General features: G+C 40.2%; 2 protein-coding genes across 2 annotated transcripts in view; one reads left to right on the forward strand and one right to left on the reverse strand.

Moving 5' to 3' along the window:
• The window catches only part of LOC307183216 (UDP-N-acetylglucosamine--peptide N-acetylglucosaminyltransferase 110 kDa subunit-like), an 88,969-nt gene that overhangs the window by 39,828 nt on the left and 33,817 nt on the right, over window positions 1-15,324 (reverse strand). The window lies entirely within an intron of this gene.
• LOC307184917 (uncharacterized protein) overlaps window positions 1-15,324 on the forward strand; it is a gene marked incomplete at its 5' end in the record, with an annotated part of 33,488 nt that overhangs the window by 15,327 nt on the left and 2,837 nt on the right. Inside the window, one exon of the mRNA XM_079918669.1 lies at window positions 6,215-6,803. Coding sequence (XP_079774795.1) covers window positions 6,215-6,803 — 589 coding nt within the window. The remainder of the gene's footprint in view (window positions 1-6,214; window positions 6,804-15,324) is intronic.

Below are 15,324 nucleotides of genomic sequence, written 5' to 3' on the forward strand. Positions count from 1 at the left end.
CTTTTATATGGGCCTTAGTTTTCACAACTATCATAGTTGGAAGCTTGACTAGATGATCTGTATGTAGTCTTCCAATTCTAAAATGTTCCACTCATTTGGATTCCTACAATAATTGCCCTTGCGATACATGCATGCTGCCACCAAGTAGCCGTAGAGACTATTAGTTCCTTTTATATCCCTAGTGGGGAGTGCATTTTGACATCAGACTTACCAGTCAATAGTACAACCTGTTACTATAACCATAAAATAACAAAATAATCTGGTATTATTTCCTGTAAAGCAGAAGCTTTACATTGTCTGTGCATCATATCAGAATCACCTGTAGGTTTGTTTGGTTGTGTTTTAACATCTTTATTGGAGTATAATTGCTTTACAATGGTGTGTTAGTTTCTGCTTTATAACACCTGTAGGTTTTTAAACATAGAGGAAATGCATAACCCATTGAATGAGAATCTTCAGAGACAGGACATGAGCATCTGGATTTTTGGGCTCCCATCATCCGTTTATTTTATTTTATTTTATTTTTTGCCTATGTACAATATTTGTCACATCCTCTTGAATCTTTAAATGTTTCTTTTTGTTTGAAAATTTTAGAATATTCCATAATCTTCACCTACTTTTCATAAGGTGTTATCTGTTATGTTTATTCGATCTTCTGCTTCTCCTGGTTGTCTTCTTTTTTTCCTTTTTTTTTTTGGCGGGGGGGGGGGCCCTGCCTCATGGCTTGCAGGATCTTAGTTCCCTGACCGGGAATTGGACCCCAGGGCCCCAGCAGTGAAAGCGCCAAGTTCTAACCACTGGACCACCAGGGAAGTCCCAAGACTTCTGTTTTAAATGACTTTTTTTCCCACTCTAATTCATTCCTGGGATCAGTTTCATGTTTGAACATTAAACCAACCTTGCATTACTAGAATAAAGCTACTTTGATTGTGATATATGATTGTTTTACATACCATGGATACAGTTTGTGCTTCTGTTTACACATTTTGCATGCATGTTCAAAAGAGAAACTGGCCTGTGATTCTATTCTTGTAATATTCTTTTTAGTTTTGATCTGAAGCTTATGTTGGCCTTATAAATATTTGAGCAATATATACTTTTCTGTCTCCTGGAAGATTTTTATGTAAGATTACCAATATTTCTTCCCTAAATATTTGGAAGAATTTACTTGGAAAGCCATTTATCCCTGGCAATCATTTTCTGTAAAGGTACTTAATTATACAAACAACTTTTGCAGTAGATATAGGTTTTTGAGATATGTTTTCTTTCTTGGGTTAGTCTTGTTAGCTTGCATTTTTAAAGAATTTGTCATTTTCGATGAATTTTCAAATTTATAAATATAAAATTGTCATAATTTTAACAGCTTTATTGGGATGTTATTTAAATACCATAATTTCAACACTTTAATGTATACAATTCAGTGGTTCTGAGTGTAACCACTAAAAGACTTGGGTAAGCATCACAACAATCCAATTTTAGATTTCTGTCCCCCCACAAAAAACCCATTACACATTAACAAGCTTTTTTCAATCTCCTCAACCCTCTCAGCCCTAGGCAACCACTCATCTACTTCCTGTCTCTACAGATTTGCTATTCTGGGCATTTCATATAAATGGGACCGTACAATATGTGATCTTTTGTGAGTGGCTGCTTTTACTTTACATAATGCTTTCATGGTTCATCTATGTTGTAACATGGATCAGTAGATCGTTCCTTTCTATAGCTGAATGCTATTCTATTGTATGGATATTCCACATTTTGTTTATTCATTTATCCAGTTGTCATTTGAATTATTTCCACCTTTTGTTTTTAGAAATATGCTTCTATGAACATTCACGTACAAGCTTTTGTGCAGACATAAGTTTTTATTTCTCTTAGGTATATATTTAGTACTGGAACTGCTGGGTCATAGGGTAACTCTATGTTTAACACTTGCAGGAACTCTCAAGCTGTTTTGTAAAATGGCCGCACCATTTTACATTCCCACCAGCAATGTATGTGGGTTTCAATCTCTTCTCTTACAGCCTAGCATGTCATCTATGCTGGAAACGTTTCACATGTGGTTGAGCAGGATGAGTATTTTACTCTTTGGTTGAGTGTTCTGTAAACATTTATTAGGTCTTGTTAATTCATAGTCTTGTCCAAGTCTTCTATATCGTTGTTGATCTTCTGCCTAACTGTTCTATCCATTATTGACTGTGGAGTACTGAAGCCTCTACCCAATGTTGTGCAATTATCTATTTTTTCCTTCAATTCTTCATGGATTTTGGTATTTTCTTCTTCGTGTATTTTGGTTTTACCTTATTCAGGGCAAATAGGGTAAAGATTTTTGTATCTTCCCTTTCTTTATCATAAAATGTCCCTTTTCATATCTAGTAACTTTTTTGTTTGTTTTAAAGTCTATTTTTTCTGGTATTAGTATAGCCACTTCAGCAATGCTTACGGTTGCTATTTGCATGATGTATATTTTTTCATCCTTTTACTTTGTACACATTAGACTTTTGAATCCAAGGAGTGTCTCCTATAGAAAACATTTTTTAATACCCAGTTCGACAATATATGCCTTTTGATTATACTGTTTAATTCATTTACATTTAGTTTTTATTATTGATATGGTAGGATTTATTTATGTCTATCATTTTACCTTTGGTTTTCTACATGCCTCATGTTTTTGCTTTTTTGTTATTGTTCCTCCAGTTTCCTTTTATAGTAGGTAGATATTTTCTACCGTAACATGTAATTCCTTTAATGATTTTTAACCACATTGTTTGAGTAATGGCTGCACTAGGGCTTATGTAATACATCTCAGAATCTCTTCAGATTTTTACTAGGTTCATTCCAGATAGAAACAGAAACTGTACTTTTATAGAGCTGTATGCCTTCCCCTCTTTTTTGTTTTTATTACATTTATATATGTTACATACTTAACAACATATTATTATAATAATTACTTCTCACAAGCTTATTTTTTCAAAGAGCTTAGAGAAGAAAGTTGAGCAAATAAATATTTTTGAGTTTGTCCGGTTAATCTATTTACCATTTCTGGTTCTCTTCCTTTCTTCCTGCGGATTCAGCTTATGATCTACTGTCATTTTTATTCTAACACAGCTTTGTTCTCACTGCCTTCGTTGTGCCATATCATCAAATATATGATTTTTTTATGTTATATAGAGAACAATCCAAATATAGTCATATTGTTTAGACACTTACTTTTTAAATTAGTTAAGAGAAGAAAGGAGAAGAAATTTGAAATTACAGTATCTTTTATAATTCTCTCCACAACTGCTCTAGTCAGCATTCTTTGTTTTGTTTGTATGGCTTGAGTTACTGTCTGCTATCATTTGAAGAACTTCCACTAGTATTGCTTGTGAAGCCCGTCTGCTAACAATGAACTCACTCAGTTTCTGTTTCTGTTTCTGAGTTATGGTGAAGTATTGATGATAAGTTGTGGAGTGGTAGGAAAAACTAAAATGCGATGTGCTGTATGATGTATGTTTCACTGAAGTGTCTTGGTCAAATTCTAATGATTTATGATAGAAATCACATAAAGCAAGCATCACAATTCTCCAGGAATGTTCTGTAGAATGCTAATGTTAATGATGAATATGTGATCCCAAATCTTTCACTTGTATTGACCTTATCTCAGTAATTCTTCTCCCAACAATGCCGTAACTAGAGTTGAGTTCTAAAGTGTACCTTCCTCTTTTCCAATAGAAATGGTCCCACAATTTCAGAAAGTTCTCAAAGGTGAAAAAGTGCACACGGCGTTTATCACGTTTGCAAATGCCAATGAAAATGCTAAGGTAACACTGTCCAAAATGCAATATTCTTCTGTGAGGGCACCCAACTTTAAACAAATACACATATTCTAAATACAGCTTAGATCTGTGACATGTTTTGGCCAATGAAGTGTGAGCAGACATGATGGCCTTCAATGAGCAGCAGAGGCCTTAAATGGGCTTGTGCAGTTGGGCTCACCTCTTATGTTTCAGTGAACTTTGTGAGAAGACAGGGCCTGGGAGCTGCGGCCTCACAGTTGGGCTCCAGAGGAAGATGTGTGTTACAGACCTCAAACTGACCCAAAACACGGAGCAAAACCAGCCATCTAGAGGTCTAAAAGAGGGCCACTGCAGCTAGCCAATAGGTCCAAGAAAAATAAATTCTTGTTTATGGAACTGAGTTTTGGGTCGATTTGTTCCAAAGCATTATCACAGCAAGAACTGACTAACACAACATCCTCCAAATCATTGTTATGTAAATGGCTGCCACCATGCCTACAAGTAAGGCAATTGTGTACTCAAATTGTGAGAGTTCTTGAACTCTTGGTGCCTCTCCAACACAATGTACATGGCTAAATTTCCACAAATAAGTTCACTAATATACCACAGAGATCTCCCTAAGCTTTTATTAAATGTAATGCAAAGTTTATTCTTTTCATTTTCTGCTTCTACATAGTTAAAATGCTTTTTGTCAATGTAAAATGGCTCTTACCTTTTGGCTTCTGTCGTGAGAGTCTTTTGAACTCTGAAACACTGTAGGATATCACCTATAAATGGAATCTAAAACATACAACAATTGAACGAATATAACAAAAAAGAAGGAGAGTCACCGATATAGAGAACAAACTAATGGTTGCCAGTGCGGAGGGGGAGGAGGGGGCAATACAGGGGTGGGGAAGTGAGAGATGTAAACTACTGGGTGTACGACAGGCTCAAGGATGTATTGTAGAACACAGGGAATATAGCCAATATTTGGTAATAACTGTAAATGTAAAGTAACCTTTAAAAAAGATATAAAATTTTTTTAAAAAAGAAATCTTACTTAAAATTCGAAACAATTTAAATGTCCATCAACAGGAAAATGCACATATAAATTATTGGATTTCCCTACATGGGAATCCTACGTAGCGAGGAAAGTACATGAACTAGACAGATCTTTACGTGTCAGCATGGATGAACCTTGCAAAGATAACGCTAAATAAAGCAAGTAACAAGAGAAAACAAAATAAAATACGATATGCAGTTTAAGAATACTTAAACATGTAGCCTACATAGAAAGACATCCATGCCACTGATGGAGACCAAGTTCAGAAGAGTGGTTACCCAGGGTCAGCTGGGGAATTGCTGTGCTTGGGAAAGTGGTCACACCAGAGACTCTTCAACAGGAATGGTAATGTTTCACTTCACACACTGGCTGGAGGACGGAGGAGTGTCTGCGGTGTTATAATGTGAGCACGCTGCATGTAAAAGCCATTGCTGACCACATCTAGGGGAACTGATGAGTGGGAGCTGGTAGTGGGTGGAGGCATCCAGAAGGTGGTGGTAGAAGAGGAACATTGTACACGTAACGCCTAAGGCCTGACCAGAGGACGACCATTGCTCTAGAAACTGGACACAAATCCAACTTCTACGGCCAATCCTAGAAGACAAACTGAGGCATATTTAAAATTTTAACACTTTATGTGCGCAAAAATAGATTCAATTCACGCACCACAAAGCGGAAGAGGTGAGGAGCACTCCAGCCACAGGAGCTGCAGAGATGTTTATTTTAAAAGGGCAGAAGCAAAGCAAGGAAACGAGTGATTTGCTATGGCTTTAACGCCTAGTTGGTGGTTTGTGACTGGGTGTCCTCAGCGGTGTTCGTCACCCTGAGGCGCTGACAGGCTTAGATTTGGGTTGGTTTAAGTGGGCGACCGCATCGCTAGAGCCACCGCAGGCTAACGGCCTCCTTGCAGGGTTAATTTACTAACACCAATTGTCTGAGTCCTTCCTCTTACTCAGTCACTTCACTTCCTACGCCTCACTTTCTCTTCTGCAAAGTGGATATTCAGTAGTAAATTCTCTGTGGAGGTGTCAGTACAAAAAAAGTGATTATTAGGAACCACGATCATGTCCTGAATGCACGGAACACGTCACCGTTTGCCAACCACCGTGTCAAGCCAGCAGAAACGACAGAAATTAAGAGCTCTCCGCAGAAATTCACACACCCGTGCACCAGGTAAGGGACCACAGGCAGACGTTCACTCAGCCTTTCCTGTGTCCCTCACGGAGTTCACGCTCTCTTCTGGGCGGGGCGAGCACAGACACTTAGCGGGAGTTTAACTACTTTTAAAATGTGCTGATACAACCATGTCTCACTTTTGTTTGGATCAGTCAGCAAACGCTTTTTGGAAACCCCAAATTCTCCACACCTCCTACCTTTCACGCTCCCCTAGTCTCGAAGCTGCCGACACCGCTCCTCAGGCCGCGTCGTCAGGAGAGGCGGGTCTGCGTGCGGACGCACGGCGAGCTCGCAGAAGTCCTCGAGCCCCGCCCCCACGGGCCCGCCGGGAGGCTTAAACCGCAACCGCGCGGCTCGGGAGGGCGTTGATGCCCGCGCCAACACCAGGCCGCGCGTGGGCTCCGGAGCGCGGCATGGAGGGCCCGGCCTAGCTTGGGCCCGTGGCCCTGTGTCTTCGGGCCGCAGCCGCCGGGCGGTGGGCGCCCGAGGGGCCGGGAGGCGAGCCGGGGCCCCCAGGCGGGTGTGGGCATCCTGTCTGCAGCCAGCGTCCCCGAGGCCGCGCTCAGGCCGTGAACACTCGGTGAAGCTGCGCCCGGACAGCGCGGCCGACTCCTTCTCGCGCTCTGAGGACCTGTGCGCGCTGCAGGACTCGGTGCCTCTGCCCTCCGTGCGGGCTTCCCTGAGGGAGGGCCTGCTGGACTTAACGCCTTCTGCCTCCGCGGGTAGACTGGGCGCCGCTCCTGAGCACCCTCTGCCCCTGATCTGTATCCAGAGCTTCTTCCAGCCACGGCTTGTCGAGACAGGTTTGTACTTCCCGCTTCCAGGGGCCCTCGTGTGGGCGGTGAGAAGCGGGGTTTTAAATGGTTAACGGTGGAGGGTGGGCACTGGAACCGGTGCCCAGTGACCGGGTGTACGTGCACTGGACGGGGCGTGCGGCCTAGGACTCCTGCCAGCTCGGTGACCCCGGCCGAGTGCCTTAAGGCTTCAAGGTCTCAGTGTTCTCATCTGTAGCATGGGCTTCACAGGACCCAGCCTCTGTGGCGGTTACAAGGATGCACTGTGTTAATGCTTCTAGACTCTACAAAGTAGAACACTTAGCACAGTTTGGAGCATCGTTAATTGTTGCACAGATGTTACCTGGTCTGTTGAATGACTTTGCCTGGTACGCACCAAAGCGATTAGGAAATGGATATATCCCAGCTTCATTTCCTTTCCATTCAAACAGGGCTCAGGAAAAAAAAATTTTTTTCAATAGGTGTATCATATATAGTGAAAAGAGCACCGGTGTCAAGGCAGCTTAGGGTTTGAATTCCAGGGCTTATGCTCTCTGTGGCCTGGACAGGTTTCTTTTGCACTACAATCCCCACACTTGTAAAATGACATTAAAAACCACTCTTTCTGTGGGTTCTTAGAATTAATTAAGCAGGTTATGTGTGTAAAGTATCCTGGCACTTGAATGAGATGTCAGAACCAAGGGCTGCTGGAGACGATGCTTCTGCCCTAGGTAATCTTCCCTTCTGCTGGGCAAAAAGTAAACACAAGCACAGGAGTCAGTGCTCTGGAAGAAGTGAGTTCTGCTGCTACAGAGCACAGAATCTCTTTTTTCTTTGATTTAATTTTTATTCTATATTGGAGGATAGTTGATTTACAATATTGTGTTACTTTCAGGTGTACAGTAAAGTGATTCAGTTATACATATATCCATTCCTTTTCAGATTCTTTTCCCGTACAGTTTGTTACAGGATATGGAGTAGAGGTCCCTGTGCTATGCAGTAGGTCCTTGTTGATGATTTTATATATAGTCGTGTGTATATGTTAATGCCAAACTCCTAATGTATCCCTCCCCGCCATCTTTCCCCTTTGCAGAGCACAGAAACTTGGAAGGGAAAGTTCAGGGTAGGATTCTTGGAGGAAGGGCTGTCCTCTCTAAGGATATGTAGAAGCTCCTGGGGTGGCAGGAGAAAGCAGTGTGTGTTGAAGTTTGAGAAATGTAAGAAAATATGGCAAAACTAATGTACAGGGCTGGAACTCAGGGTTTGGGAAAGAAATGAGAGTTAATACTGAAAACTTAGTGGGGCCCAACAAAAAGGCGCCTTGTTTGTCCTGTCAGATGTTTGGATGTTTATCCTGAAGGCTGCAGGAAACACCAAAGAACAGTGAAATGGAATTCTGGTTTAGAGACTCACTTGGACCTCCATGTGGAAGGCAGTTGATTGGGTGCAGGGTGAATTGTAATCTAAGGGTCCCACTTAAGTTATAAAAGGTGGGACCGGGTTTTGCAGATCTGAGAGAGAATGGGTGAGGCCTGGTGACCAGTTAGAAAAGGGAGGGCAGCAAGCGTGGGTGACAGTTTACAGCTGCATCTTTTTGAGAGATACAGAGCACAGTAGAAAGGGATTGGGGGTGGTGAGAGGATCTTCCTTCATCTTCAGTGCTTTAGAGGGGCCTGGTAGACAGGTCTGGGCCCAAGGTACAGATGTGGGCTTTTGGGAGGACAGGTGTTTGAAGGCATGGTAGAGACTTAGGTTAACCACAAGAATATCCAAAGGATCATAGGTCTGAGAGTTTTTTTAAGTGAGTATATTTGAGGATGTTTATAAGCTGAGAGAAAGTAGCCAACAGAGGAAGGGTGTAAAGATCTAGGAGAGGAAGTGATTGTTCATTTGTTTTTGAAAAGCTGAACACTTGTCGTGTGCCTGGCCCGTTTCTAGGATGTGGGGTTCACACCATCTGTTATCTCTTCTGCAAGGACAGTTCAATTCATGCCCTGGTGAACAGAAGTCAGATTATTCTTTGCATCCCATTCAGGTGTAAGAACTGTTTTGTACCTCGGAAGGGAAGCAAGCTGTATCATTTGGTCACCTGCTGATGATAATAGCATTGGCTGAGACCTGACCATTTACAACGAAGGCACTTCTGTAGGTAATAAGTTCCAGGAGGGCCCGAACTGAGTATGTCTGTTTCAGCATTTAGCATGGTTTAGCATCTGAGAGGCCGGTACATTATTGGCATATAGTAGACTTAAAAATGAATATTTGTGGATTGTCTGAATGAGTGGATGTGTGTGATTCACCTCCTATTTGCAGGTCCTATGCCCTGCAATGGATTTTCAGTGTCAGGTTGTGACAGTATTTATGATGGGGATTGGCATTGTTCCCTATCTAATGGATAAAGATTACACATGAAAGGACTTTACAGTGACATCTCAAAAGCCTCATAGGAATTACTTAACAAAAAAATAAAATTGGATTCTGTATAATTTTTAATTTGTAAGCTGGCCAGAACACTGGTATTTCAGCCAGTCCTCTGGTAGTTCCGATGACGTCCCCATGATCACCCAGGCATAATCAGAATGGCTTTAGGATTTGGGAGCCAAAATGTTCCTCAGTATTTACGGCTTTGCTCGTCCATTTAAGAAAATGGACTATTGAAAAAATAGCTTCAGACACAATATGGCATTTTATGATTTAGCATGAAATCTGAGAAATATAGAGGTTATCTGAAGCCTGCAATGGTAAAGTTCCCTCTGCTATTGAAGTTATTGTCTTTAAACAAACATTCTACATCACTAATGCTATATATATATTTTTTATGATATTCAGGTTAATTTCCTGTTCTCTCTAAGGAAGTAATTGGTTGCTTGGTATGAGAGATGGTGTGGCTTCCAAAGGTGAAAAGTATTATTTTGTTGTAATTTCCAGCTACCTAAGGATGGGAGAGGCCCAGGACACTGCAGTCAGTATATTATGTGGAGCAGGTTATATTGTGGTTTATTTATGAACTTTTACATGTTTATTTTCTTCTTTGCGGTACGCGGGCCTCTCACTGTTGCGGCCTCTCCCGTTGAGGAGCACAGGCTCCGGACGCGCAGGCTCAGCGGCCATGGCTCACGGGCCTAGCCACTCCGCGGCATGTGGGATCTTCCCGGACTGGGGCACGAACCCGTGTCCCCTGCATCGGCAGGCAGACTCTCAACCACTGCGCCACAAGGGAAACCCACATGTTTATTTTCTATGCAAGTTTGTGTGCTCCTTTTTGAGTTTTGGTAGATAAGTGTTTTGTAACTTTGGAATACTTGGAGTTTTATATATATATATAACTTATATATATATATTTTTTTAACGTAGTAGTTAAAGCCGTGGAGAGTGTACTAGTCTACCTAGGTTCAAATTCTGGCTTTACCCTATGAATTCCCTGTGGCTTCCTCTGCTCACCTATTAAAATGGAGGATAATAAGACTGCTGTGGTGAGTTACTTACTAAATGCTATTTAAGCATTTGCTATAATGATCCTGTATACTCGAAGGCAAGGAACTTGCCCCTTGATTGTCTCTGTATTCCTAGTGTTTAAGAATTCCTAGTGCTTTCCTAGTGCATTGTCTTAGGATAGAGATAGCTCAGTATAGTTCTTCTCACTATAAAGTACTGTTACGTTGAAAGTCTTTGCTTATGTACTAATAATCTATGACATATCTGCTGAGGACAAGGAAAGGAATAGTTTTAAAACTGCAATGGATAACAAAAGATTATATGATGTAATGCCTTTATTATGTAATTATAAAACTAACAAATGATCATGGTAGAAAATTTGAAAAACTCCTAGACAAAAGAGAGGTCAACAAAATTTGGAGTAACTTTCAGAGTGTAGAGTTGTCCATGAATATTAGTGCTTTCATTTTTTCTAGGACTTTAAGTCGACTGCTTCTTAAGAATGTATTCCTGATATTTTACTTTAATGATGTTTTCATCATGGGGACACACACACACACAGAAATCTGTCAAAAAAAAAAGGCATGTAAATCACTGATGTTTCAGATAGCCACATGAAATAAAGAGAGAAAGGTCAACAAGCTGAAAGAATGTGGAGTAGCATCTCCTTAATTGCTTACATAACTCTGATAATTACCTCTTTGTGGATAAAGTAATTAATGGGGAATCTAATTCAAGAAAAATGTATGAACTTCAAGCCTTCTCAAAGCCAAGTATTTCTTTCCACAAAAGGTTACTTTCCACGGCCGTGCTTCCTTATTACCAGACAGGGAAAGAGTATTGTATGGCAAAGGATCTTCCTGAAGGAGGGTGCTTCCCACACTGATTGTCATAAATGACTTCGGAATTACTGTTGCTGTATTACCAAAATCTTAAACTAGGATATTTTTGACAAATGCGGTCCTTAGTTAATTTTTAGAGCTACAAACTGTCAGATGGCTCTGAAATAACAATTGTCTGGCTATTCTTCAGGGTGATCACAATATGGTAATGACCTTGAGGTATCATTAAAAAGCAGGAAGGTGTGAGTCTTCCTTTGGTGCCAGAGTGAAATGCGAGTTGGAGTTGGAAAAGAGGCCCACAACCAAGTGATAGAGAAGGAAATGTGAGGTCATTGGTGAAAAACCAGGTTGAAGTTAAGGGGAAGAGGCATGAGGAAATGGTCAACTGTTACAGTATTACAAAGATCATCAAGGAGCATATCCATGAATGTGGTTTGTATTGCAATCTGCTGAAAAAGAGACAAATATCCTGGCCTGGCCTTCATGGAGATTATATTTTGTTGATTCTGATAATAGATTATTGTTGAAAAGGGCCTCCTATAAATTATAACCATGCAAAGGCAGCAAGATAAATTTATTTTTCTTTATGTATGTGTTTCTCATTCCTACTCACTTCTCTCTTAGGTGAAGAGAAAATCACACACACAAAAAATGTCAAGTCTCAGCTATTCCTTTTCAAAATAATTTTTTTCCAAATTCCAGTGGAGGCAATAGGTTAACTGTTAAGATTTGTAAGCCTCAAAAAGCTAGATTTTTACAAAGTGTAGCAAAATTTTATTACATAAATAATAGATTTGGAAAGAATATATGATGAAGAAAATTTGGCAAAAGCTGGCTTTTCTTCCGTGAATGACTTCACTGTGTTGGGAGAAGAGGCAGAGAAGAAATCAAAGTAATTAAACATGGGGTGAGTTTTCCTGATAGGGGACTCTAGTGCTTTAAAATAGACTAGATAATCCTAGAGATAATCTGAGGGTAGAACAGACCAATGCCTCATTTCCAATCTGGTACCCTGGAAGAAAACAGTATATTTTCTTTGAGGTCTTGAGAGGTTTTTCTTCAGTTTTGTTTTGGTTTTGGTTCATTTTGTAATCAACCTTATTAAGGTATCATTTACATACAATAAAATGCAGACATTTTTAGTCAACGGTTCAGTGACTTTTAATTAATGTATACATTTGTTTAACTACCACCCCCATAAAGATAGATAACAATCCTAAAACCCTAGAAAGTTTCCTCCTAGGCTTTTGCAAAAGTATCCCCATCTCCCACCCCAAGGCAACCACGGATCTGTTTTTTATCTTTAGAGATGACTTTTGCCCAGTTTAGAATTTCATGTAAGTTGAATAATACAGTCGGTGCCCTTCTGATCTGGCTTCACTTGCTCAGCATATGGTTTTTGAGATTCATTCATGTTGGGATGTTTTAAACCAGGACTTTAGCCTGGGTGGCTGATGTTGTCTGAAGGCACCTATAGGTACATCTGAGTCTCTGGCATTGTCACTGTCTGTTCTTGGCTCCGTATTTTCAACTTTACTAAAAACCACAAGGTTGAAGTAAGGAAGATCATTGTCAGTATAATGGAGGTGAAGTGGGTTCTGTTATATAATATTCTCAGCATAAATTGACCTGCTTGGAATCATTGTGTTGGTAATCAACAAGGATACTCTTCCTCCAAAAGCCTTGATACTATAAAACTTCTAAAGGACGCTGTCGTAGGACTCTTTTAGTTTTCATTTTTTGGGAAACATTTCTGGAAAAATCAAATGCTCACAACCTGAAAGAAGCAATTATTCACCTGAAGGCTAACTCTGCTAAAGTTGAGTTGTCTGACCTCTACATGCTGATAGAACCCAAATAGCCTTGCAAAACAATGCTCTCTTATTGGATATAAGCATATAGATTGTTTAAGATGGACGTGTATATGCAGTAAAGTGAAAAAACAAAGAATCTTTGAGTTTCCCTTGCTGGTTTTTTTTATTTTTTCATTTAAGTTTCTATAGCGTATGCTAATAGTTCAGGGAAACCTCAATTTAGTTTTAGGTCCACTCTACATAAATGTTGAAGTACTCCATACCCACCTTTTTTCTACCTTCCTTCTTTTCTTCCATCTTTCCTTTCTAACTTCTTATAATCCATTATACTTAATCCTGCATTTGCTGAGGTGGCAATTAGTGTAGGAAAATTGAAAGCACTGTGAAATTTTGCTGTTCAGAATGCATGTTGACCAAATTCTATATTGAGAAAAGGTCTGAATTTACCCAGAGTAACCCTTTCTCAGCGTCTTTGAATAAAGGCCATAGAAAGTGGGCTATATATAATATCCTGACAGGTATGTAGAACTCATAGCAATTGCCCTAAAGAGCTTACCTAGCGTAGATGCATATGAATGCATTTAATGATTGTTTTATTGGCAGCAGTGCCAACATACACAGTCTGTTTTGTTTTATATCATTCTCATTACCTGCTGTTTACCACTGTATACATTGCTAATGGCGTGGTTTCTATGGCTTGTGAATTTCACGGCCAAATAATATGTAATTTATTGCACACTTCAGTGTAGAAGATGGAGACTCCATAACTTTTCATGTGCTCTTTGCCGCTTTGGAATGTATTACACTGAGATCAGGCAAAGTAATAAATTTATTTCAAATGTGCGTGATAGCTAAACATCAATTAGGACTGATGGGCAATATTTCTTCTTCCAGCAACATAACAGTTTTTAAAGACTAAGCCACTGAAGGTGGAGTTACTGAACATGGGACTCAGTTCACTGGGATCCTACTTAGAAAAATAAAGGACAACTTGGATTGGATATGTGTGGCTTATTCAAGTAGTAACTAATCAGCTACATCTTGGTGAACTTAATTTGTCACAATCGTTTGGTATTTTATTAACTCTCTTCCCCTTCTTCCCCCGACTCTCACGAGAACGGATCATGAGTATCTTAAAACATACTAAGTCGTCTTCCATCCCTGTTAATCTAACTACAGAAGCACACTTTCCTTATCGAATGCAACTTACTGTCTTTTAGAGTAGCTGTGGTTTTAATTCTCTACAAAATTAAAACCAGCAAAGAGAAACATTTTCAAGGAGCCACACATTGTAGAGCTTTAGAAAGAAGACTTTAGAATTAAGGGCAAATATATCGATTTATAGCTAAAGCACCTGAGGCCTAAAGTAGGCAGGTAACCATCAAGGTCAGGGAAGGGGTTGAATATCAGGTTTCAAGCTGAGAAAGAGTCTACAGGGACTCAATCTGAGCAGGTCAAAAACCGAAAGGAGATCACGAATGTTCTGGGAAGGCTGGCATCTGGCCTCCAGTGTGGGATTCAGATGGGGAGTGGTTCCTGGGGGAACTGAGCTTCTGCAGTAGGCAGAGAAGTCCACCTCCCCTCCGGAAAGTGCCACTGACATCAGGGAGTTGAGGGGAAAGAGCAATGAATTCCAGTCCACCTGAGAAAGCAGGCCAGACTGATTAACTCTGAATTTAGGCTTATTTCAGATACTTCTTGAGAAAGAACTTGGACAAGAGCAAGTCCCACGCAGCCTCTTTTAAATCCATGCCCAGTATTTTCTGGTGGAGCTGCTTAAACCCTCCAAGTGACTCCAGTATTTTAATTTCACTCTGTATTTAATTCCGACAGTTCTATGATTGATTATTTAATGGGAAAATAACTAGGGTCACAAAAGAGTGTGAATGTATTTTACAGGATGAGGATGGGTGGAGTGGAGCAGTCTGGAACAGGACACCAATAAAAAGGGATCTTGGTAAAGAAGAACGTCTATTAGAAATGGACAGGAATTCCCAAGGGAATTAGTGCCTGACACCACGCCCTTCTCTCTGCATGTTTAGAAGCTAGTTTCTAATTTTATTTTCATAGGAGATGTCCCTGTGATGAACTGTCTTTAATTCCATACTATTTATCACATGGACATATTGTGAAGTTTGTGTGAGAGAAAGCAAGTATTAGAATTTGTCTTGCAAGCAGCTATAAGCACTGCCTGTAACAGTCTAGGATAGAAGGAAAAGGAAAGGAAGGTGGAAACAAAGGAGAAAGACAGCTAATGATGCTGGAGTCTCTCGCTAGGATTTGTGGTATCTCGTTTTGAAACTAAGTACAGAAAGTCAGAACTTGACTGATTGTTTCTTGATCACGGTTTGTTTTCATTTTTGCTTTTTTCTTGCTCTCTCATCAGTTATTCCAGCCAGTGCCATGTCATTTTCAGTTTCAGTAAGCATGCCTGTCTTGTTTCCATTTGCATTATTCATG

Source organism: Stenella coeruleoalba (assembly GCF_951394435.1).
Source record: "Stenella coeruleoalba genome assembly, chromosome: 3".
Taxonomy (NCBI): Eukaryota; Metazoa; Chordata; class Mammalia; order Artiodactyla; family Delphinidae; genus Stenella; species Stenella coeruleoalba.